General features: G+C 43.5%; 1 protein-coding gene across 5 annotated transcripts in view; it reads left to right on the top strand.

Moving 5' to 3' along the window:
* Positions 1–24,355, top strand: part of ERICH3 (glutamate rich 3) — a 67,047-nt gene that overhangs the window by 9,069 nt on the left and 33,623 nt on the right. For 3 of the 5 annotated variants that reach the window (XM_066625055.1, XM_066625057.1, XM_066625058.1), the window contains exons 2-8: positions 905–998; positions 4,528–4,653; positions 9,452–9,523; positions 10,669–10,791; positions 11,638–11,799; positions 15,323–15,535; positions 18,107–18,287. In XM_066625055.1, the coding sequence (XP_066481152.1) occupies positions 905–998; positions 4,528–4,653; positions 9,452–9,523; positions 10,669–10,791; positions 11,638–11,799; positions 15,323–15,535; positions 18,107–18,287 (971 nt within the window). The remainder of the gene's footprint in view (positions 1–904; positions 999–4,527; positions 4,654–9,451; positions 9,524–10,668; positions 10,792–11,637; positions 11,800–15,322; positions 15,536–18,106; positions 18,288–24,355) is intronic. The other 2 variants (XM_066625056.1, XM_066625059.1) reach the window with 2 other exon arrangements.

Here is a 24,355-nt window from a genome sequence, read left to right on the forward strand (position 1 = left end):
CTCAACTTCCTCATACCATGTCAGCCTGTTTAAAAGCCATAGGAGTCATACCCAGCAGAAGAATGGAGGAAAATGGTAAAGGGCCCAATCCTATCCAACTTTCCAGTGCCGGTGCAAGCACAATGCAGCCCCAAGGTAAGGGAACAAATGTTCCCATACCTTCAGGAAACCTCTGTGACTGCCTCCCCAACACAGGAAGCAGAGCATACTCCATTGGCACAGCAGCGCCAGCACTGGAAAATTGGATAGGATTGGGCTCAAAGTTGATAACGGCACACACTGTTTTATTTAGGATAAGCTGGGTAGAAGTTGCCTTTGCTTGCTTTGAATGTAAAAGAAGAGGCAGATACGTTCATCCTGACTTGCATTGTTATCACAACAAATGCATAAAAGTGTTGACACTGGGCACACAACTTCCAACATCCCTGATTGGGACACAGTTCCTTGATACAAGTACATGGGTGTTTGAGAACCTGGGGCCAGGTTGCAAGAGGCCCTGGTTAAAAACTCTCCACTCCCCCCACCGGTTTACTGATGGTGGCTACTCCCACCCTCCCATTCAGTGAATGGGGGAAATCTGTTGGCAATTGACCAGTACTATGGGGCTCAGCTGATTGGGTCCTATGATGGGGATGGGGCCTTGGCCACTATATAATCTGGTCCCAATTCTTGACACTGCCCTGAAGGACTATCAATCAGGAGGTCTGCCTGAGCCATATTTTTTCATGTTTCTGAGGTGGGAATCGTGGTTTGTTCAACCCACACCTAATAAGCGCCATTAGAAATAAGAGGTAGCTCTTTAAGCCAATAAGTGCTTGAAGAGCCATTTTCAGTCCCAAAGAATGCCTTGTTCATTTTCATCAGATAGCCTCTGAGTTTATAGTGACTGCCTTGTTTTTTCCAGATCCCTGGCAACTTACAACAGCCTAACAGACAAGCACCTGGCAGCATATTTCAGCAACATCAGGATAAGGCATCACCTTCAGAGATCAGGTCTGGTAGGTATGCAAAGCTTTCCTCTCAGTTTCTCTAGGTGTCATGTCTTTCCATTTTATTCTGTCCCTTTTCACAGGTTCGCAAGTTGGCATCTGTGGTTCTTCACCACCCCACCCCATTTTTTTTCTCACCGTTTCACTGAAGAGTAAGAGCCCAATCCTGAGCTTGGTGTGCCGACTTTCCACTGGAGTGCACTGTCGCAAACATGCCGTAAGGCACGTTTGCAAGGCTTACCACTGGGCCAGTGTCTGTGCTAGCCCATTGTCTGTGCTAGTGCCAGGCGGGCACCTGTCATCCACTGCTCAGTGGTTGCACGGACCGCTGAGCCATGGCACAGTAAGCGGGGGTGGGGAGGGGTGCGGAGAGGAGGTGTTCCGGGGAGGGAGGAGGGGGCGGAGGGCGGGGAGGAGGCGTGATGGGAGGCGGGGACGGAGAGAGGGCAGGTGGGAGGTGTGCCAGGGGAAAGGAGCGGGGAGGCAGAGAGGTGGGCCCGGTGGAGCTCTGCTCCACCAGATCCTGTCTGTTTGTGTAGGGCTCAGTGCCCTACACGAACGGCTTTACCTCAGCGGGAAAGTGAGTAGCCCCATTGTGGTGCTGCTTCCCTTACCCGGGAGAAGGGGACAAAAGTCCCCTTCTTCCGAGGCTCTGCCTGTGGGAGGCTGAGGCATTGAGGATGCAGCGGCAGCTGTTGTCAGCACCGCTGCAGCTGTGTACCCTGGGCAGCTCAGGATTGGGCTGCCTGTTAGGCTGGGAGATAAGTTTAATCATATTAAACTGTACCTGAGTAATCTGTGCAGCCTATACCTGGGTACAGTTACGTTCTCTCCAAGACAGATACAGTTTGTGTACAAATTGTGTATATTTTGTATGGTACATGCTAGTGGTTCTTACACATTTAGCACCAGGACCCACTTTTTAGAATGAGAATCTGTCAGGACCCATCGGAAATGTTGTCATGGCTGAAAGTGACATCATCAAGCAAATTAAAATAAATAATTATAAATAATTAAAGAAAAACAATAATTAAATAAGGTGAAGCCAGTCCTGTTTCACCAAGTGAATTTTCTCTGTAGCCTGCCTGCAATAACAAAAAATTATTTTTTTCCCCAACAAAAAATTCAGTAATTGGACCTCTATAGACAAAACAATCTGGGTGAGTGGAACTATCTGAATTTAAATTTAAGGTTGTTTTAATGTGAAGTGAAACACTTGTAGATTTGTTGAATCTCTGCAGAACCCAGAAATTGGCCAGTGTGTTTGGGTTTATATACTTATATGGAGTTGCAAACACTTTGATCTGTTGGCACAGGAGTTGCTTACAATGAAGTGAAAATAATCTTTTCCTTATGATATGCTCCATTTCATATTATTGCTCATCACTGAACAGTCTGTATCACCAGGAAATCTCATCTACCCAGTAGGAAGCTACTAATTAGTATTTTGCACTTCAATCCTGTGCCAAAATTGTGCCGACGTTGGCACAAGGTTGTCATATTCTAAACCTGTCTAGACAGAATGGGAGGGGGAGACAAGAACCCAGGCAACCCACACTGGCACAATCCTTCTAGTAACTCTGCCAGCATCCTTGGAAACTCCAGCACATCCCAGTCATGGGGTGGTGGCCTGAAGGCAGCTTGACATTGGCTCAGTGTGCAAGGAGCCAATCACTGCCACCTAGTCAGCCTGAACATCAGTAGTTAGAAAAGCACCAGTGCCAGATTGCACTGGGGGCCTGACATCAAAGCCTGAGAGCTGGGGGCCTGAGAGCAAAGCCTTGCAGTAGTCTCCTGTGGCACTTCTACCTGTTGCCTAATGGCACATTGGATGCTAGCCTTGCCACTGGTTTCGAGGATCTAACAATTGGTCTGACCTGGTGGGTGCTCTGATAGCCTCTGACGGAGACCTGGCAAGTGCCCTATCTAGCTGGCCCACTGCTGCCTTCCTTTTTACTTACAGAACCCCTTAAAAATGGGGAGCACACTTCTTTTAATTTAAGGGGGTCACTTCAGTGAATATGCTCCAACCGAACTGTTTTGCAAGGTGGTTGCAGAAAGAAGCACCTCAGGTCCTCCTGCCCAGCAGGGGCAGCCCATAGCAACCACGTGAGAAGGTTGCGGTCTAACAAATTAACTTATGAAGGTGTGAGGTGTTTTTCTTGTTGGTGGATGTTTCCAGAAGAAGGAATGAGGGCAAACGAAAAACTGCTGGGCAATGTTGATAATATGGAAGAGGAGACTCCTTGGTCTTGAGGCATTTGAATGCGTTCTACTCAGAGGGAATCATTTCCCCTAATGAGACACTTAGCATTTTCAAGTGACATTTCAAGCAAAATGAGACAGTTCCATGCTCCGGATGCCTAACATTAGGAATGACTGATGAAGAAGTTTTCATGGAAATTGGAGCTTTGTTCCATCTTAATACACTCACTATCAATAGTGCTGCAGTAACCCATTTTCATGCTACTGGAGACCTTTCAGAGACATGAATTGATTAGTTCTTCATATACTTGTCTTGGCACAGGGCTTCAGCTGATAGCAAAGTTACTTTAATCATCTCTGCAGATGAATGGTGCCAAACAGTAAGCTGTAAGCAGATATACAGCTATTTCTCACTACGGTTATATTGTATACCTTTTCAGCCATCGTTTGTTTTGTCATCCTGCTATTATAGAAGATGTTCCTCTGACTGTGAAACACAATGGCTGGGATCCAAGGAGCTGCTTATTCTCACAAGGGACTTGTCCCAATGAAACTCTTGCCTTTTCTGTTTTAACAACCTCATGCTGTATCACTAACTGTTTTTGACATTCCACTTCAGAAGTTGCTGGCTTTCTTACTGGGATCACAAAACTACTGGGAGGAGGAAGGATTGGATTGCTAGTGCACATATGGTGCACATATGGTATGGTCCTGTGAATGCACTGGATGCATATGGAACTTTCACTCACATTGAAGGGAACAGGGAAGTACTTGTGCACAGTTGTTTCCATGTGCATCCTGGACCTAAGGAGGCCTGGATTATATACATATTTATTAATAATAACCAATATTTAATAATAACCAGTATTTATATACTGCCTTTTTTAGCCATCAGATTACTCCTTTGACTTCTGTGCAAGGCAGTCTTTTTCTAAACCCCTGAGGGTTTTTTTTTACAATAACAGAAAGATTCTATCTTTCAAGAACCAAATAACATTCCAGGTGGATCTTTCAACCATCTGGTATCACTTCTGGCCACTGCAGCCTCCCACACTATCTGATGAACAGCTCCTTTTTTTCTAAGGAGCAGCCAAGACAACTTCATTACTCACACTGAAGAGCAGGTGGAAAAACTCAGCTCAGTTTGTCAACCACTTCTCAAGTTCTTGCTGCTCATAGAAGCTTCTGTTGATCTTGAACCAGAGACCTTCAGATGTTATTTTTGGGCATTAACAGCAGCTCTACCCTCTAGACCAGACCACCTGCCTAACCACCAGACCATCTTGCTTCTTCTTCCATCACTCTCTAATTGCATTTTATTTTTTCATGGCAGATTTCAAGAAGTGGAAGAATAATATCTGAGAAGGAGTACCGACTGAATGCCATGAGGAAGGATCACCAGAAGTACATACGGGAATGTTTGGCTCAGGCCATATTCCACAAGGTCCTTGACATGGAAGTATGACTATTTTATGACTGCTTTTCAAAGGTTTTTCAGTTATATGTTTATGGTCTTATTCAGGTTTATTGATATAATGTACTGGTGTGAGAATATCACACAATCACACATTTTTCCTTTTAATCGAGAACATGGCCTTGTTAATGTAACAATATAGCCATTGCAGAAGTGTGGGGCAGGTTAACCACTAGTTAACCACTAGTTTATCACATTTGCTGACTGGATGTTGTTATGGGTTAATAATGAGGAAAATTCTAGGACGAATGTTTAATTGTAAGGATGCTCTCAGACATAGTTCAGAAGAAAATAAATACAGTAGGTCCACTGTATCCACGAGGGTTCTGTTCCAACATGGACACTGAAATTCATGGATAATTAATTCAATGGTCAGACCTTCTGAAAGGCACTGCTGGTGAAAACGAGAAGTGCCTGTCAGAAGTTTCCAGAAGGCCTTTTGAGTTGCTCCGGCAGGCCTTCTGACCGGTACTTCTGGTTTAGTGAAAACAAGAAGTGCCTTTCTGGACTTCCAGGGACCTTCTATGGCCTTCCGAGACCTTCTAAGGCCTCAAAAATGCCTCTTGGAGGACTTAGAAAGGTCTTCTGATGCTTGGGGAGGCTGCGCACAGCCACCCAGGCCTCAGAAAGCCTCCCAGGTGTGACCTCCCGGTGCTTCCAGTTGTATCTGGCAGGTCAGGTGAGGCCCTCCAATGCAGGTTTGGAACCCACGCTGAGTCAAATCCGTGGATTCCGAACTCACAGATAAAGATGGTCCACTTGTACCTCTCTATGAACATGTTTTAATCACCCTGAATGTGTGAACAAAATGTTAATGGAAGTTGTCAAGCAATCAAAATTGAATTTACTGTCTCAAAAATAGAATGATGATAGTTCTAATCAGTATTACAGATTGTGAGAACAGAATCAGAAACAAGATCATTTATTCTAGATTTGATTATTCTTGAGTAAATTCCAACAGAACTCCTGAGGGATAAGGTACATGATTTGTCATTAAATTGTCAGTGGGCAACCCATAACCTTAGAAATAATAAATAACAACTTCAGTAGTAACTTCATATTGGTGATGAAAGAAGGGAGGAGAAAACCCTATAGCAGTGGCCTGTAATTGGCCAGAACTGATAACCTGCCTTTGCCTCAGAATGTAAGGGTCCCCTATGCCCCTAGGTTCCACACAGTCATCTCCTGAGGGCAAGGCAGCAGGAGGTCATGTCCCAGCAGTGTACTCAAGAACCTGTTACGGCCCCTAAAAGAAATGCCCATTTCTACCCATATGAACACCAAAGGTCGTGGGAAGCCAACGAGAACAAAGAGGAGCATAGATGTAAAGAGTGAGCAGGGAGGAACAGATACTATTTCATTTACACAGAAAGTGGAAACTTGGCTGGAGGTAGGCCCCATTCTGGCTTTGTTCCGCCCATGGATTGTTACTATGTTCTTGTTCCTTTTGTGAGGATGATATCTCTAATCATTGATCTCATGCTACATTAGCATCTGTGACCTCAGATACGTTGGCCAGGAACAGACCCACAAAGCAGATTCTTCTATGTGGGTTTCAGGTCTCTGAGTCCTGCTAAGATGCCAGCTATGTGTTGTAAAGGCGTTTGGCATGCTTGAGACATCTACGCATTGGTTCTCTTAGAGTAGAGAACAGCAGTTGAGATCAACTGATTTAGAATCATGGAATCATAGGTCTCAGTGGTATCTTGGCCACATACAAACTAGGTGGAGCTTATTTTGCACTGAGTTGTCATCTTCCCTCTTCGAGACAGCTAAACAGTCCACAAGTTGTAGTAGCAGCAACACTCTGGCACTGCCAAAGACCTTAGGGATCACCAATTGATTCTGAACAGTTTACAATGAAACCCACAAACAGAATTTTGCTGTGGACTTGCTTGTTCTTGCTTGTAGATGGGCCTATGGCCTGATCCAATGGGGCTGTTCTTATGTTCTTATGTTCTCTGTCTTCCTATACACAGTCTGGAATAATTCCCAGTGAAAGAGTAGTGACAAATGAAATTTTTAATCACTTTTAACCTCTTGATTGTGATAACAAGAGTGTGTTAAAGGCTGACCTTTTTCATCATATAGCACACACTGACAAGGCACTTAAATTGTCAAGGCACACCATCAGGTTTTGTTTTTTTTTTTACAATTGACAAAGCACATCTTACTGCCAGTGTGGGACTCGCATCTCACCATGGCCCTACTAATAAATGACCCACCCAAACTCCTGTGGACCATTTGTGGCACACCAATGTGCCATGCTGCACTGGTTGAAAAATAGCTGGTTAAAGGGTTATATGATCTCCTAGCTGCCTGTCCCAAACAGTCCTACATTTCTGGACTGCTTGTGAAGTGTATGCCACAATCCTAAACACAGTTGTTGCCACCTCACCTAGGGGCTGTTTGAGATCTGGATGCCCTGAGGGGAGGAAAGTAGTGGCCAGGCTAGAGGGAGCATATAACAGCTGATCCTGGGGAGGCCAACCTGAGAGTTTTATTGTTTTAATATTTTAAAAATAACACATTTTTTTAATAAAGTTGTAAGCCACCTTGGGGGCCGCTTCAGAGGTAGCATAGTGGGATATAAATACCCATATAAACAAATAAATAAATAAATAAATAAATAAATATGTTCAGAAGCAAATCCCAGGAGGGCTTACCCTCTAATAAGTACGCTTAAGATTGCAGCTTAAATTTTCGCTTCCCTTTGCTGGCTCCTAGATTGTCAACACCCTATTTTCCTATTTGGGAACATCAGTGTGTGCAATGGATGGAAGGTTGCATCAGAGTTGTCAAAACTGTGACTAATGACCTTTCTCCTAGGGCAATTCAAGCAAATAGAATGTTAACATGAAAGTGAATGCTTTGTATACATGTGGTGTATACAGAAAAGTGTCTTCCCCCCCCCCCCCATTCTCCTTCATAAGAGACCAGGAGGATGATTGCTAGTGTGGTTGGGAATAGGGGAAAAAGGCTTGGAGTGGATGAAAAAAACAAATCATTTCTAGACATGGAGAAAGTGGATGGGAAAGTGGCAGGGACTTTGGGGACAAATGCAAGAGATCTCAGTCTGTTTTCACTAGCAATGTTTTGGTTGGCAACCTTCAGTCTCGAAAGACTATGGTATAAGCCTACAGCACCCGGTATTCCCAGGCGGTCTCCCATCCAAGTACTAACCAGGCCTGACCCTGCTTAGCTTCCAAGATCAGACAAGATCAGGCATGTGCAGGGTAACAGTTGCTGTTCTTGTATTCATAACTGAAATGAAAAATCTGTATAGAGTAACTGTGCATTTGACTGTTAACTGAGAAGTGTCAGTCACAGAGTGGGAGGCCTTGACTCCATGTAGTGGTTCCCAAACTGTGCGCTGCAGTGGTGCAGGGCGCATGCAGACTTACAGAGGTACTGGTTCTCCTGGGCGCTGGCATCTTGGCCAGGCTGAGAGAGCACAAAATCACACATGACTGTGTGAGATTTTGCACAATCTTGTGAGATAACGCATGATTTCGGGTAAGTGCTGATGGCTGTTTCACCCTCTTGAGGCCTGGTACTGCTGCAACAAGGAGCTGTGAAAGAATTCCTGCGACACTAAGGGTGTTGTGGCCAGGGTAAGTTTGGGAACCACTGCCATAAATATTTTGATCACCTCTTAGTCCTAGAATTTTTTGTTAACCTTGGTATACACTCTCCAATCATAATTTATCTGGGCTCAGTATAAACTTGTAACATAGTTCCCCTCCCCCACCAACTATCCCAACCCTTACATACAGTTTCATGGATGCCCATGATATACTTGGATCACATTGTGGCATGTATATCTAATACAAAAGTTGGTGTATTGTCTCACCCAGATGGTAGAAAAGGCTTGTCTCCTTTGGAGAAAATAAAATGGAAGAATTGGTTGGTATTCTTTAGATTTTTGTTTGTTTTGTCTACTTCAGCTTCTGTTTTCTACTTCTACTTCAGTTTTCACTAGCTTCTACTTCAGTTTTCACTAGCAATGTTTTGGAGAAAATAAATTTGAAGAATTGGTTGGTATTCTTTAGATTTTGGAGAAAATAAAATGGAAGAATTGGTTGGTATTCTTTAGATTTTTGTTTGTTTTGTCTACTTCAGCTTCTTATATTTCTGGCTGCCTGATTTATATTTATAATAAGGCAGTGTGGCCTAGCATGGAAATTAACAATACATGAGTAACAACGGCCTTTTGACATTGATCCTGGTCTCTAGTGCCTGTTCTTTTATGCACTCTCAAGTAGGGTTGCCAACTTTGACTAAAGCTATTCCTAGAGATTTCTTTTTTCCAACATGATGTAATGCCATGAAATCAAGAACACCCTGTTAAAGCCTCCAGGATTTCTTTCAGTAGTCACCCGGAAATTAATGCTAATTCCTGGAGATTTCAGTCCAGTCCTGGAGGCCTGAAACCTAACCAGAAGTCTAACCATTTAATTTGTATGTCTGGTGCCTCTAAATCTCATCTGCAACACTCAATCCCTTTGTTCCTCTCAGTGTCTCTTATTATTATGGTACTTGTGTTTCCTTCTTGCTGTCATTCAGATGCTGTGCCCTGTTGATTTCTGATAGCTGTTCACAAGAAATGCCAGCAGGAACTGTGGGACTTGTAGTTTGTGATAGAGAACCACTCCTCAGTTTTACCATGGGTAGAGTATAATCCAAAAAGCAGTGTTAAGCTTTAAGCTTAAAAGGTATTGCTTCCAATGATAATCTAACATTGCTGCGAAAGTGATTTTCTTTTTTCTCTGAATGCTGCTAGCATCGTCACCAAGTTGAAATAAAACGGAAACTTGAGAACTCTGCAAGGAAGGAGCGCGTTCAGAGAATCAAGGTGAGAATTTTTCATTTGCAGTTTACAAAGTATATTGAAAATGTATTTTGTGAATACGACTCTGTGAGGGTTTCCAGGCTGGATGCATTTCCAAACCTGGGATTTCTGAGGCGGGTCCTGGTGAAGTCACAAATCTGCCCACCCTTTGAGAAGAAATGTGGTTGTGTGGGTAGAACCATGTGATAAGGGGCAGGGCCCAGCAGTGGCCCTTTGTGTGAATTAACCTTTGCTGTTTGCCTGCCTGAAAACAAGGGGGAAAAAATAGCTCTAGAAATTGTAGTTTTGGGGGCAGCTGACAACCTTAGATTCTGTGCCTGTCCTAGGAAAAAAACCCATAAAACTGGGCTATTTCAGACAGAATACTTATCCCATCTAATCATGTTAAATGTGTGTTAAATGATGTGCGCATTCATGGTGCGCACATTTCCTGGCACCTCCCCTTGCTCTCCCCACTTAACTTAAAAATCTCCCTAATTGCATAGAGTGTCAGCCACTCCCCTGCACACACTTCTGACTTTTCAACCAGCAGTTGCCTCCTCAGGGAGACAGTACTGTACTTCCTAAGGAAAGACTTCGGAGGGAAATACATTTAAGGAAATCAAGGGGAGGGGAAGGGAGGGGCCAGATCAGGCAAGTGCGCACCACGAACACGCACGTCATTTAATTCATAGGGTTGGTTGAATGGGGTAAAGATTGTCTGAACTAGCCCATTGTTTATTAGGCACTAAATGCTTGCTCAGATTATGTAATCTGTACATTTATTTATACTTTATATAGATGTAAAGTTACACTTCTTGATACATCCGCATTCATATTTTCCCCACCTTTCTTTCTTTCCATTCATGTTCTTCTTTTTAATGTCCATTTGGCTATATCCTGCCATTCTTTGTTCCCAAATTCTTATTTTCTTGTGACCAGTCACCCAGAAATTATTTTTAAAAAACCAATTTATCATTATCAAACATTTCAGTTGTTTGTACTCTTGGCCCTCTTCTGAGGCCAGATGATCAAAATGCTGCTTTAATTGCCTAGCAAAGCTGTTATTCGCAGTTTTCTCTGAATAGCGGGGTTATTAGGAGCACGTTTGTCTCCTAATAGTACAATTTTATCTGGCAGCTCATACTAGCAATTTTGCCTTCATCTAGGTGGAACAATCAAGAAGGTCAGCAGAAGATCCACTTCTCTTCCTTTCCCCACACCCACCCACAGCGCCAAGAAATCACTTTGGGCGCCACAGATTGGGTGATAGAGGACAACCGGGTCATTCTGTGAGTACATAATGAGGACCTGTAGGCCAAAAGATATCCTGTTATAGTGCAATGCTGCATTCAGTTGTCCAATTATATCATGATGGGACACAGTCCTGTTCCAGCTGAAATCAAAGCTGGAAATCAAATCATTTGCTGCAATGGAAGAAAGTTACATCTCTGCATTCTTCCATCGCTCACATTTTAATCCTGTTTTTCCTCCAAGGAGCTCAGAGCACACACGTAATTATTCCATTTATCCTCACAACAATCCTGTGAAGTAGGTCAGGTTGAAAGAGAATGTCTTGCTCAAACCCACCTAACCGAGCTTCAAGGCTGAGTGGGTTTTTGGCAGTGGGTTTGTACTCGTTCAGCTCTAACACTAGCTACTGTACCACACTAGACTCTCCTAAAATAGACAGTGAACTTGATCATTCAGCCTTAAGCCAGTCATTTTTTAAAAGTGGAATTTTCCACAGAAAATAGTATTTATCTGTGTTGGCTTTATCATTTCTTAATATTAGATACATTTGAATACAATAATCGTTACCAACAGGAGAGCAAGCATTTGATGTGATACTATGAGGTTATGCTTATGCACAGTTCCATTTTAGTTTAATAGTATCAGCTACTGTATGGAGGACTTAAGCTGCAATCCTATACATGCTGACCAGGGAATAAAACTAACTGAAACCTATGGGGCTTGCTTCTGAGAAGGTACACATAGGATTGCACTGATAAGTCTACACATTTTGTGACACAGCCACACGTTGTCCTAAGTTGCACAGTGGATGACATTTAGGTTTCAGAAACAAGCATAGCTATTGATAGTTCAGTGTTTCCCCCCCATTTATTTAAACTGTGCAGGCTACTCTTCCTCGACCAAGCACTGCACCAGGGAACATACAGCATCCAGTTCGACTGCAGCCAATTTACAACAATGCCACAACAGAGTCTACACCCAAGGCTACTTCGAGTTCCAGATCAAAGTTCTCAGCATTTGAAAAAGAACATCATTTTGCCAGTGTGGTTAGATTTTGCTGTTTTATATAAGCGTTTGATAGAAGTAATTATTATAAGACTTGTTTAGTGCATTCAGACATATCTTATCACTTATCTAACTTTTGGGGGGGTGAAGGGGTAATAAGAGTACTCTGGAGTTACATTCTATTAATGTCAGGGGACATCCATAGGAACAAACTAGACAAGATGTAAATTGCATGATGGGGCCCGCATGTTTGTGTTTTAAAATGTCAACAGTAGCTATCTGGAACCCTGATCCAGCTCTGGACCATGGAGGACACAAAGGGTTAAAGCCCCCCTTCCTTCACTTTGATCTTAATCTAGAATAAGGGTCCTGCAGGGCTGTTACTTACATTTTGAAAAACAAACATGTAAGCCCCAATCATGCACTCTACATATCTGGTTTATCGTTTTGATTCAGCTTTTTGATTCATCTGTCATTTCTTGAATCTGTTATACTGGTCTCTGTTGCCATATTTGTGTGTCTGTGCATGTGTGTTGCATTTCAGCTCCTATATTTCAGTGAGGCTGTGTGTTTTTTCTATACCAGCATTTGCAAAACAAATCCTTTGCTCAAATCATTGGGCTTTATCTGTCACATTCTGGAAATTAAAATGAAATTATTGGCCTCTATCAACTGGATTGGTGCACCGTGCCTTTTAAAGCCCTTCCCCCCCTTTCTAGCTTGGCTGATAGAGGCAGTAACAAAACAATAAAAAACCAATCACACACTATTCATTCCTTACCAAGTGTTCATATGCTTTTAATAATGATATAGGGCCCAATCCTATCCAACTTTCCAGTGCCTATGCAGCTGCAATGCAGTCCCATGGTAAAGGAACAAATGGTCCCTTACCTTGAGGAGGCTTCCGTAACTATCCCTCCAACACAGGATGCCGCACACACCCCATTGGCACATATGCTTCAGCGCTGGAAGGTTGGATAGAACTGGGCCCTTCAGAAGGTCTTTTGGCACACCATACAACCATGAAGCATTGTTGTAAACCCATGGAAGTGTTTACTGAATCATAGTATAACAGATTGTCAGAGTTGGAAGGAACCTGAGTCCAACCCCTGCACAGTGCAGAGAACTGCTACAGCATCCCTGACTTGAGCATCCGGCCTCTGCTTGAACATCTCCAGTGAGAAAGGGCCCATTACTTCATAAATTAGACTGACAGTTCTCACAGTTAGGAAGTTAGTCCTTATGTCTATCCTAAACCTACTTCTGTGAAGGCCAGTGGTTCTCAGACTTTTAGCGTCAGGACGCACTTTTTAGAATTAGAATCTGTCAGGACCCACCGGATGTTAGGTCATAACCAGAAGTGACATCATCAAGCAGGAAAATTTTTAACAATCCTAGGCTGCAATCCTACCCACACTTACCCAGGAGTAAGTCTCATTTACTATCATTGTTAAAATATATATGTAGTAGCCTGTTCAAAGTACAGGTCTGTAACATTTCCCCAAAACAGTCACATACCATGATAGCATCGAGTTTAATATATTAAAAATAAAATATTGAAATGAATGGGGACCCACCTGAAATTGGCTCACAACCCACTGAGTGGGTCCCAACCCACAGTTTGAAACTGGTGTAGCCTATTGGTTCTAGTCTTGCCCTCAAGAATCACAGAAAGTAAGTTCTCTCCTCCCACATGACAGCTCTTCAGATACAAAAATAGCAATCTTCTCTCCCTTTAGTCTTCTCTTTTCCACACTAAGCATATCAAACTCTTTTTAAACTATTCCTTATAGAACTTAGTGCCCAATCTTATCCAACTTTTCAATACAATTGCAGCCATGCTAATAGGGCATGCTCTGCATCCTGCAGTGGGGGGGAAGCAGTCATGGAGGCCTCCTCAAAGTAAAGGAATGTTTGTTCCCTTACCTTGTGGCTGCATTGTGGTTGAAAGGGCCCTGGACAGGTGGATAAGTTTGGGCCATTACTTTCCAGACTTTTCACTACCTAACATTCCAACATATCAATGACTTGCCTAAACTGTGGTGCCCAGAACTGGACACAGTAGTCCAAGAGTGGAACCCCAGCATTGCATTAGATTTTTTCTGAAGCTCCTTGACATGTACCCACTGCATATTAAGAGATTCCCCTTCACACAGTATTCACTGTGGGTCACACCAGTGTTGATGCAGCAAACATGTCTGCCACATAAAAAATGGTGATAGCTAGATTGCTAAGCAGATTCGTGAGATGCCTTAGAAGTTTTCCCAGGCTCCTAAGGACAATTTAACAGATTGGATCAAGGAAGGCAGTTGCCTAAACAATATCACTTTTGGGTTTTCCAGATGTATTAATCTGGAATATCTCTTTAAACTAGTTTTGAACATACAATTATGAGTCCTTTTTATTAATCTTATTCCACACAAGTGTGTTAATTGAAAATATCAAAAAGCCACTTTTTATATACTTGTTAAGAGCCTTGATTCACAATCGTGAGTCAAATATGAATGGCAAAAGAGCATTTAACAGTAAAGAATCTGTGCCAAATGAGAGTCTGCTCTGCAAACTTGAAATTAACAAGTAAATGTATGCCCAACAAATAAATTACCTCCCCTAAACCAGAGCAGGCCCAAGACCTTCTGGTGCTTTTTACCTAGTGGTGAGCCAACTATTGCCACAGTCATTCTGTCTTCTCTTGCTTCCAAGATTCAAAAATGGAGAGGGGAAAGGGGCAGAAGAAGGAGGAGGTGAAGATAGTGCTGGGCTAGCGTAGTGGTTCCCAAACTTTTTTGACTGGTAATTCCTTTGACCTACTGGTCCACTGGCCATGGCTCTCCATTAGGGCTACAATCCTATGCATCAGTGATTCTCACCCATTTAGCACCGGGACTCACTTTTTAGAATGAGAATCTGCCAGGACCCACTGGAAGTGATGTCATAGCCAGAAGTGACATCATCAAGCAGGAAAATTTTTAACATCCTAGGCTGCAATCCTGCCCACACTTACCAAGGAGTAAATCACATCATTGTTCATCATTGTTAAAAGAATATATATAGTAGCTTGTTAAAAAGTACAGGTCTGTGACATTTCCCAAAATGCAGTCACATACCATGGTAGCATCAAGTCTAATATTAAAAATAAAACATTGAAATAAATGGGGACCCACCTGAAATGGGCTTGTGACCCATCCAGTGGGTCCCGACCCACAGTTTGAGAAACACTGCTATACATTGTATAGGGTTGCAGGTTTTTAGCAAGGAATCTGCGGCTCCCCTGGCTGGTTTCCATGGGGAGCCACAGCTCACAATTTGGGAACCACTGGGCTAGAGTGTTGGAGACACTTCCTATTCCTCTCTATTCCCCTCTTCCTGTTCAAATCCAGGAGGCAAGAAAAGGAGACGCAATGGGGGGCTCACCTGAGACATTATCTCAGCCTTATCTGCAGGTGGACTCTCTAAACACAATTATAGGAAAAAATTGTCATTTAAAAGAGCTGTCCAGTATTGCTCTTGTAGCTTGATTATTAACTAAAGATGAGTGCTAATGCTTGGAAAACATGATTTCAGGGAGAGCGAGGTGTGTTCCGGCACATGTATTCCATGGATTTTTCAACCACAATATCTCCCTACCGACTTCCCATCATTAACAATTATGTGATTCCTGTCCCACCACCACCACCAAAGAATGACAAGAACACTAACATGAAATTTGGGACATCAAGAGGTAGACGGTTTCGTCCAACAACCGCACCAAATGGCTTAGACCAATTGTTAGTGAAGGTAAGAGATCTTTTTGCTCCCAGCGTCTCATCTCATCTCTCCCCCAATTCCCCTCTCAAATCCTACATGGTCAATTTTTTAATCACTCTACAGCAGTGGTTCCTAAAGTCCTACTTGGACTTTGGAAACTCTGTAAGTCTTTGTGTGGGGTGGGGGAGGGCAGCAATGCCATCACCACGATAGCACTGCTGCTGGGCAGAGAAGGGGTTTTTCACCTACCTAGTGGTCGCTATGGCTCTTCAGAGGGTCTGGGGAGCCTGCGACATCCTCTGCAGCCCTCCCTGAGACTTGAAAATGTTAAAACAAAACCACTTCCTGCATTGGAATGAAAACTGGAAGTGGGTTTTTCCCCCTTTCCCCACATTTTCAAGCCTCAGGTAGGGTTGCAGAGGAGTTGTAGGTATCCAGACCCTCCAGAGAACCATAGTGAGCCAGAGGAAGTGAAAAAATCCTTCCCTTCCTGGCAGCAGTGCCATTTCCAGTTCCCCTGAGGGGAGGGTCGCAACCCAGCAGTTTGGAAACCACTGCTCTACAAAGTATGTGAAGAAGTGATGAAATACTGCATGCTTTTTTTTTTTCCTAGAAAAGACAAAATACACACACACCAAAAAACCAAAAAGAGTCCAACATATATGTAATTGAGGGACCAATCTTATCTAACGTTCCAGCACTGATGTAGCCATGCCATCGGGGTGTGCGCTGCATCCTGGGGTGTGGGACAATCATGGAGGCCTCGTCAAGGTAAGAAACATTTGTTCCCTTATCTCGGGGCTGCGTTGCAGCTGCATCAGTACTAGAAAGTTGGATAGAATTGGGGCCTAATTTTCTCTAAAGCGCATCTTAAATAAATGTAACTTGTTCAAGTCTTTATTTCCTGGAAAATGAGTGTGGTATTTATAAAACCACACCTTTTAATACTGCATTAATTAGAAGTGGACCCTGTCATCTGCAAAAAGAACTGTGCTGAGAAAGTGCCAATCTGAAACTGTGGACAGCTGCTGCCATTCAGTGTAGTAGGCAGTACTGAACTAGATGGACCAATGGTCTGACTCAGTGTCAGGTGTCTTCATTCTTTCACATATGTTCAAATGCTGAATTGTCGCTACCAGACCTTCTTGCAATTCATACCCTGTTGTCATGCAGTTAGAGCAGTGTTTCACAAACTGGGGGCTGCGACCTGCAAGGGAAGGCATGCACATTTTCGGTTGGATGCTAGGTAGCAACCTGACTGGGGACCCCAGGCTCTGTCAGTAAAGCACTTCGAGGTTTTGTTGCTGACATGCCACCGAATGCATGTCAGTGAAAAAGATGTTGTTTTTTTACTCACATGCACTTGGTGGTGGTGGTAGCAGCAGCAAAACCTGGAAGTGCCATACTAGCAGAGCCCACAGGCCCCTGGTCAAGTCACTACCCTTCTTAAGGGAGTAGCATCCCAACCGAAGGTTGGGAACCACTGAGTTAGAGGCTTTCTTTCTTCAAAGTACATTTCTATTCCTCATGCCTGGAAAGTTTCATTGTATTGTACTCTTTGTACTATGCAGTCCTTTGCCTTAGGAGCTGGTTGTGGCTTTGAACAGCAGCTTTAAATTGGAGGCAAACTGGCAAACAGCCCAATCCACTGTAACTTCCTGCATGGCGATGCATGTTAGAGTTGATGCAACTCCGTCTGCTGTCCAGAGGGGGCAGGATGCTGTCCAGAAAGGGTCAAGCTATGACCCAGTGACTCTGACCTTTCTACCTGTTCTCTCTGTGATCCTTGTGGGCTGTGGCCCTAACCCTTAATCCTTCCCTTCTGCTCGGAACACTTCCTTCCTCTTGTCCTCTGACCACCGACCTGTTAAGATGGCGCACACCAGGGCTCTGATGCCCAGGCCATCTTGAGCACAAGGCATGCAGGGCGAGGCAGCTCCAGGGCCTTGCTATCTTTAAATGTTAGCTGAACCTCTGATCCTAATCAGATGCTGTAAATATACACTCAATGGAACTGTAAGTAAATAACTTCTTTTTTGCAACTTTAACAAGCCATTGCCTCTTTGTCTTTTTTATTGATTAGCAGTCAGCCGAGTGAGGGAGGTTTCCTGGGGTAATACCCAAAAGGGGGGGGGGTCTGCTGCTTAAGCTACTCTGCTTCCCCCCAAAGAGGAAACTACTTTTAATTTCCTCTGACAATGCAGTGGCACCAATGTGGCATCCACTACATCCTGTGGCGGAGTTCAGCCTCTGGAGGCCTCCCAGCCCAGTGAGTCTACTCGGACCTGCCCCAGTGATATCACTGGCACATGTCTAGGTAGACCCATGAAGGCAGATCAAGCCTGAGAAGGAAGTTTCCCGGGCTTGGATTCAGTGGGCGCCACTGCTGCTGAACCCACCCCCTTCTCAGTCCCAATCTGCCCTCCCCTTTACCTGCGTCACTGTCTCATTGCACCCCCCCCCCACTTGCTGTGTGATCCTACCTGAGGCAGTGGGCATTTAGAGTCAATTCCTATGTGGAGTTGGAATGTGGAACTAAGCTTTGGCTATCTGAAAATGCAGATACCTCAGTGGATTATTGTATTGTGCTTTCTGATGTAGGACACCGGAAAGTTCTACAAGCCTCAAATACATAGCAATGCATACGTTAGCATGATCTATTTGGGAAAAAGCGTTCACCTCTCTCACGACCTTTTTGACTACCGAGATGAAATAAAAATCTACCAACAGCACTGCGGAGGAGAAAACGTATGTGTCTACAAAGGAAAACTACTAGAGGGAGGTGAGCATGCAACCACACAAGCATTCATTTTAATTCTGGCACACTCTTATTTTATATGGATAAACTGTTGAAGTGGTAGCAAAATTATTTCCGCGAAGCTCAGTACCATTATGCGCGCCCAGGGACTTATATACCAGCTGCCTCAAACTAAGTCTAGATTTACTGTTTCATGATTGAAAATGAGGCTGCAATTACTTTTGCAAATTATGGAAGAAGGGATGTACTTGGGGTGATTTAACAAAATACTGTGGGTTAGATTAATTTTTGGATGGAGATGTATGGTTAATAAAATGCTTGCAGGGGTAAAATGAATACCAAATTATCTGCTTACGAGAAGTGGTAATATATCAGCATGAGCTGTTTATTGCTCAAGAAGGGAAATGAAGACACGCTTGAGGTTTGATTCCAAACGTGGTGACAATGTTGACTTAAGCAGAACTATCCCAGGTATAATCACCATTGCAAACAAGGGAAGGATAGCATGCTGGGTAGTATTAATCTCATGTCATTGTGTTGGGACACTATGCTGAGGAAGAAGATATTACTATCAAGCATGTATTTAATTAGTCTCTGTGCTAGGTACTGTACAGATGATAAAAATGATGCAGTCTATGCCCAGAAGCCTTATTCCACATTAGAAGGATAGAAATAGGAAGAGGGGAGGAGAATAGGGTTGTGGAGTCTCAGCTGGTATGGGAGGAATAGGCTGAAGCTTCCTGACTCACTGGCGGGTTGTGAGCCCATGTGCGGTAGGTCACACGTTGAGCCCTTCCACCTGCCCCTGGGACAGTTTGACTCCAAATAAGAGACATTTCAGAAAGAGGGGTGTTGTCCCAGGGACACTGTTAGCTGGAATGACTTTCTGGGGTCCTCCAGGGGCCTCTTATGGATTGCATTGGGTTGACGACCCACTCGGTCTCTGTGGGCCTCAGAATGACTCCATTAAAATGGAGTGGGGAAAGTCGCTTCATCCATCCAGAGATATGTAGCAGAAAGATGGCGCCCGGGAGAAAATCACACCAGCAGACTACGTTGTACTGATTGGGGGCAGCAGGAAGGGTTTTAAGAGGAGAAGAGTAGGACCTATAGTCATGAGCACAGAACTGGAAAGAGAGCTTTAAAAATAAGAAGTACAAGCTTCATAGCGAAGCAGCACAGAGATGTGTGGTCCTAGTGACAGAAGACAGCTATTGGAGATAGGGCATGAGAGAAGTCAAAGTGATTACAGGGCCATAATGAGATTCAGCTGGAGAAATAATAAGAGTTGGGCAGCCCAATCCTGAGCTGCCTGGAGCTGCGGGACCCGGTGGCTCCACAAAGGGCTCCTTTGAGAATCTTAACTTCTCTCCTGGGTGGCCTGGCTTGTACCAGGCTGCTCAGATCTGTGCCACCTCTCTCAGTGATTCAGGTCCAAGTAGCCCCATTCACGCCACTGCTGCACAACATGGGTAAGGGGAAGTGATTTCTCTGCAACCAGCCCCGACACACAGCCAGCTGGCCTACGTGTTCCAGAGCAGGATACATACATACATACATACATACATACATACACACACATATATATATACATAAGACCTTTATTGGCATAGATAAAGGAAATACACAACGACAGACATCCAGAACACACAAACAAAAAAACAATAAAACAATCATAACCATCCATTACCCCCTCCCCCCCATTCACCATAATATAGCAGAAGACCCAGAATTCCGTCCTGCCAGTATCCCAGAAACAAAGTTGGCAACCTTGTCAAGAGAGTCAGTTTCCTCTATAGAAAGAAGAGTTTGTAATTTAAATGAATCCTCCCAACCCTGCATTTTGTTCAGCAGTGGAGCCAGATAGTTCTTACGGAGGGTGTCATGCAGTGGGCAGTAAAAAAATATATGATGTAATGTCTCCACACAGTTCCTGTCACAGGTACATCTTCTTTCTGAGTAGGGAATGCCACTAAACCTGCCCGCTAACAGAACTGATGGAAATGCATTACATCTCGCAAGGGAGAATGCTCTGCGAGCTTGCAGGCACTGCAGATGATAAAAGAAAGAAGCCAGCTTCCCAAAACTTGACTGGGATGTGCAGATGGAGAGGGGAGCAAATGGTGTTAGCTGCGCAGAATAGCTCTTGACGCTCAATATCAAGCAATCTTTCCTTGATAGTCCTGTAGGCTTTGTTTAAACCAATCATACCCAGGCTTGCTGTGTCTAGTCCTATCGATTTGAGCTTGGTGAGTATATCCGCAACCTCCACAGGCAGTACAGGGTCAGCCAGAAGCTGGTACATTAGCCCATACGGGGCAGCATTGAAGAGGATCGCAAGTCAAAATTTTACTGATCTCAGCCAAGCCAACGTTTTGAGTCTGATAAAACCCACTTCAAGACACATAGCAGAGTATGGAAAACATCTGGGGAAACCCAAGATCCTCCGCAGGAAGGAGGCCTGTATGCTCTCAGTTGAACGATTCAAGGCCTTATGCCAGATTGGAAAGCCATAAAGAACTTTCGAAAGTACCTTTGCCTTGAATACCTCTAAAGCAGCCGGGACATATCTGTTACCTTGGCTAAAAAAAACCTGGGAAATTGCAAGGGATGAGATTTTTGATGCATTTACGACTGCATTACGATGAGAAACCCACAAATGCTTGTAGTGGAAATTAATGCCTAAATATCTGAATGACTTTACCTGTTCCATTTTGTTGCCCATAAATGACCATTTAAATGGTTTCCAATTGTTGGCAAACATCATGATTTTAGATTTAGAGTAGTTAATCTGTAACTTGTTGGATGTAAAATACTCTATAGATTTATTAAGTACACGTTTTAAGCCAATTCTTGTTCGAGAAATAAGAGCCGCATCATCCGCATACAGTAATAGCGGCACTAGACAGGACCCAAGTATCAGGCAATGACCATCCACTGTCTTCAAGGCTGGGGCTAAATCGTTCAGGAACAGGTTAAATAGCATGGCAGCCAGAATGCATCCCCTTTGTTTATAGCAATGGGGTGTGTTAGGCTACCACTCTGGTATATCTGACTTTACATGATGTGTTAGAGCAGCCATTTTCAACCACTGTGCCCTGGCACACTGGTGTGCCGTGAGTGGTCCACAGGTGTGCCACAGGAATTTGGGGGAAGGTCATTTATTAACAGGGCCAATGGGAGATGTGAGCCCCCATTAGCAGCATGGTGTGCATTGTCAATTGTCAAAAACCTGGTGGTGTGCCTTGACCATCTTAGTGCCTTGTCAATGTGCCGTGAGATGTAAAAGGTTGAAAAACACTGTGTTAGAGTATAAGATCTTAATTAACATCAATAGTCTTTTATCAATCCCCATGCTGGCTAATTTAGATCAAAGAAGATCTCTATCAATGGAATCAAACGCAGCTCTTAGATTTAAAAAAGCCACGTAGAGCCTTGGCTTTCTTAATCTGCTTATGGACTAGATGAGATAAAATTAAACAGTTATCCATTGTTGATTTGCCCATTGATCCATTGTTGGATCCATTGATCCATTGCTGACAAAATCCTGATTGCTCAGGACCTAGGATATCCTTAGAGTTGATCCAGGTAGAAAGCTTATTACTTAGGTGTTTCGCATAAATTTTGCCTTTACAGAGAGCAAGCTGATAAGCTGATAATTCACAAGAAGGTTAGGATCGCCCTTTTAAAAACTGGGATGATTGCTGCAGAGACCCAATCTTTGGGAACTAAGCCAGTTCTATCGATCGTTGTGAAAAAGGGGGCAAGCAAGTGAGCCCACCACTCAGGATCACATTTTAAGAGTTCAGGTGGTATTTGATCCAGTCCGGCTGCTTTCCCTGATTTCAATTGATCTATTATCTGTATAATCTCCATGGCCATCACAGGGGGCCAGATAGGTAGATCAGAAGAAGTAAAGTTGGGTCGGGTATCTGGGGATTTGCTTTTATCAAAAAATAATTCTGAAAAATGTTTAATCCATATAGAAGAAGAGATTACAAATGGGTCATACATTTTGGAGCTAAGAGAGCCTGATAATTGTTATTTTTTTGCTGTATTGCTTGCAACAACTTGATCCATTGAGCATGGGTATACTTCTGCTTTTTATCTAACAGTAAGGCATTAAATTGTTTTCTGTAGAAAAAATATTTAACTGCCTCACATGGAGCGTTAGACTTTCTGAAGGCTAAATAAGTTGCTCTGATCAATGCCTTGTGGTCTCTGCATTCTTTATCAAACAAATCCTTTTTATCAGACGCACCATGTATAATACTCCGCTTAGGGTTGGAACCCAGGGTCCTAAGGATGTGATCAATTAGGCTTTCAAATAACTGGATTTGGACAAAGGGATCAGGCTCCTTCAAAATTGCCGATAATAAATCTATACTTGTTGACTCCCTAATTAACTGATGGAAATTTAAAGAAAGGGTATTATCCACCATGATTTTGCACTACTCTCTGTGTTTACTTCAGCCCCTGGGTGTGCTGGCGTTCTCCCCGAGTGTAGATCAAGTACCAGGGTTAGAGGGAAGTGATCACTAATGGTAAGAACCCCGATGTCAAACTTTCACATGTGGTTTCAAAGACATGGACACTAGAGCATAGTCTACAACGCTTGACCCACAAGGGGACATGTATGTAAATTCGCAGCACTGGGGTACTTCTTTAACCCATTAAGCCAGAGCAGATTAGAAATAATGGAAAATCTTGCAAGAGCCAAGCTATTAGCATTGTAATGAGAATCCTTTGACCATCTGTCTAATGCACAAAATGAGGGGAAAGAATCTTTTTCATCTACCATCCGTGCTCTAGAATAGATTTGATTAGAGTTTCCAACCCTGGAATTCAGGTCGCCCAGCAAAACAACTTCAGCTAGAGGATGGTGCCTTTTGAGGTCATCTATACCAGTCAAGAGGTTACTCCAGAGCTGGGATCTCTGAGAACTTTTAAGTAAAGGGGGGATATAGACATTAATACATAATAAATCAATAGCTTCACAGGATATCAGTAAAGCTTGCATCTTACTGGACTGTGAAGATGTGGCTAGGGAGCAGGACTTAAGATGCTCTGCCAACAGTATGGCTAAGCCTGCTGAAGGGCGCCCGCTAGATTTAGGTTTAATAGCAGGGAGCAAAAAAGCTTTATATCCATTAAGATGCAATTGGCCGTGAACCCATGTCTCTTGCAACAAAGTTTCTAAGATAACTTAAAAAATCAGTGTCATTTTCCTTGCTCCTCCATCCTGCAATATTTCAGGAAAGGATTCTCAAAAATGGAGAGACCAAGTCAGGAGAAGCGTTGTTCAGTCAATCTTTATTCATGGGCGGGTTCTCATTTTCCAGGGGGGCATGAGACACATAGCTAGATGAGGCTAAGTTTGCCTCCGTGGATAGCACAGAATCTCTTGAATTAATAACATAGTTTCTGATTCAGTTTGATGTCCCAAAGCTTGCTCTGGAAGAACCAAAGGATGCGTTCTGCCAGTCAGAGCTTCCTCATTAGGACTAATAAGTTCTCCTCTAACTTTATCCAGGCATTTTATTATGTTTACTTGTTCCATCCTTGGAAGGCTCCTGTAGGCATTTATAGCTCCTTCCACGATCTCATCATCTTCTTGAGAAGGGGAGGGAGGCAAATTTCCTCCACCTGGAGACTCCTGGTGGCTCTCAGCCTGAATGGGCAACTTCCGAAGGGGGTCTACTTCTAGGGATGATGTCTGAGGGTCTCGTAGAGATGAGCTCTTCGAAGATGCAGAAGAATATTGGGTCAATATAATGTCCGTTAGTTCCTGCCAGACCATCTCAATTTTTTTGACCATCTGTAATTGCTTTTGTCGAGAGAGAACTCTGTATGCCTCCAGAGCCTCCCTGGTTAGTGTGTCCTCATCTATATCCAGCTGGACCAGCAGGTCCATGGACTGGGTGCTTGTATCACCACTGTGAGAGCTAGTATTCTGAGGAGGCGTTGTAGCTTGTGAAGCATTAGCCAAACACTGAGTGATATCACCAGTGTCTGAGATCTCCTATGAGCTGAACACAGGTTTCCTCAGAAGATGATTCCTGACACACACTGTGTCTGAGGCAGGCAACTCA

This window comes from Tiliqua scincoides, chromosome 4, assembly GCF_035046505.1.
Source record: "Tiliqua scincoides isolate rTilSci1 chromosome 4, rTilSci1.hap2, whole genome shotgun sequence".
NCBI classification, from domain to species: domain Eukaryota; kingdom Metazoa; phylum Chordata; class Lepidosauria; order Squamata; family Scincidae; genus Tiliqua; species Tiliqua scincoides.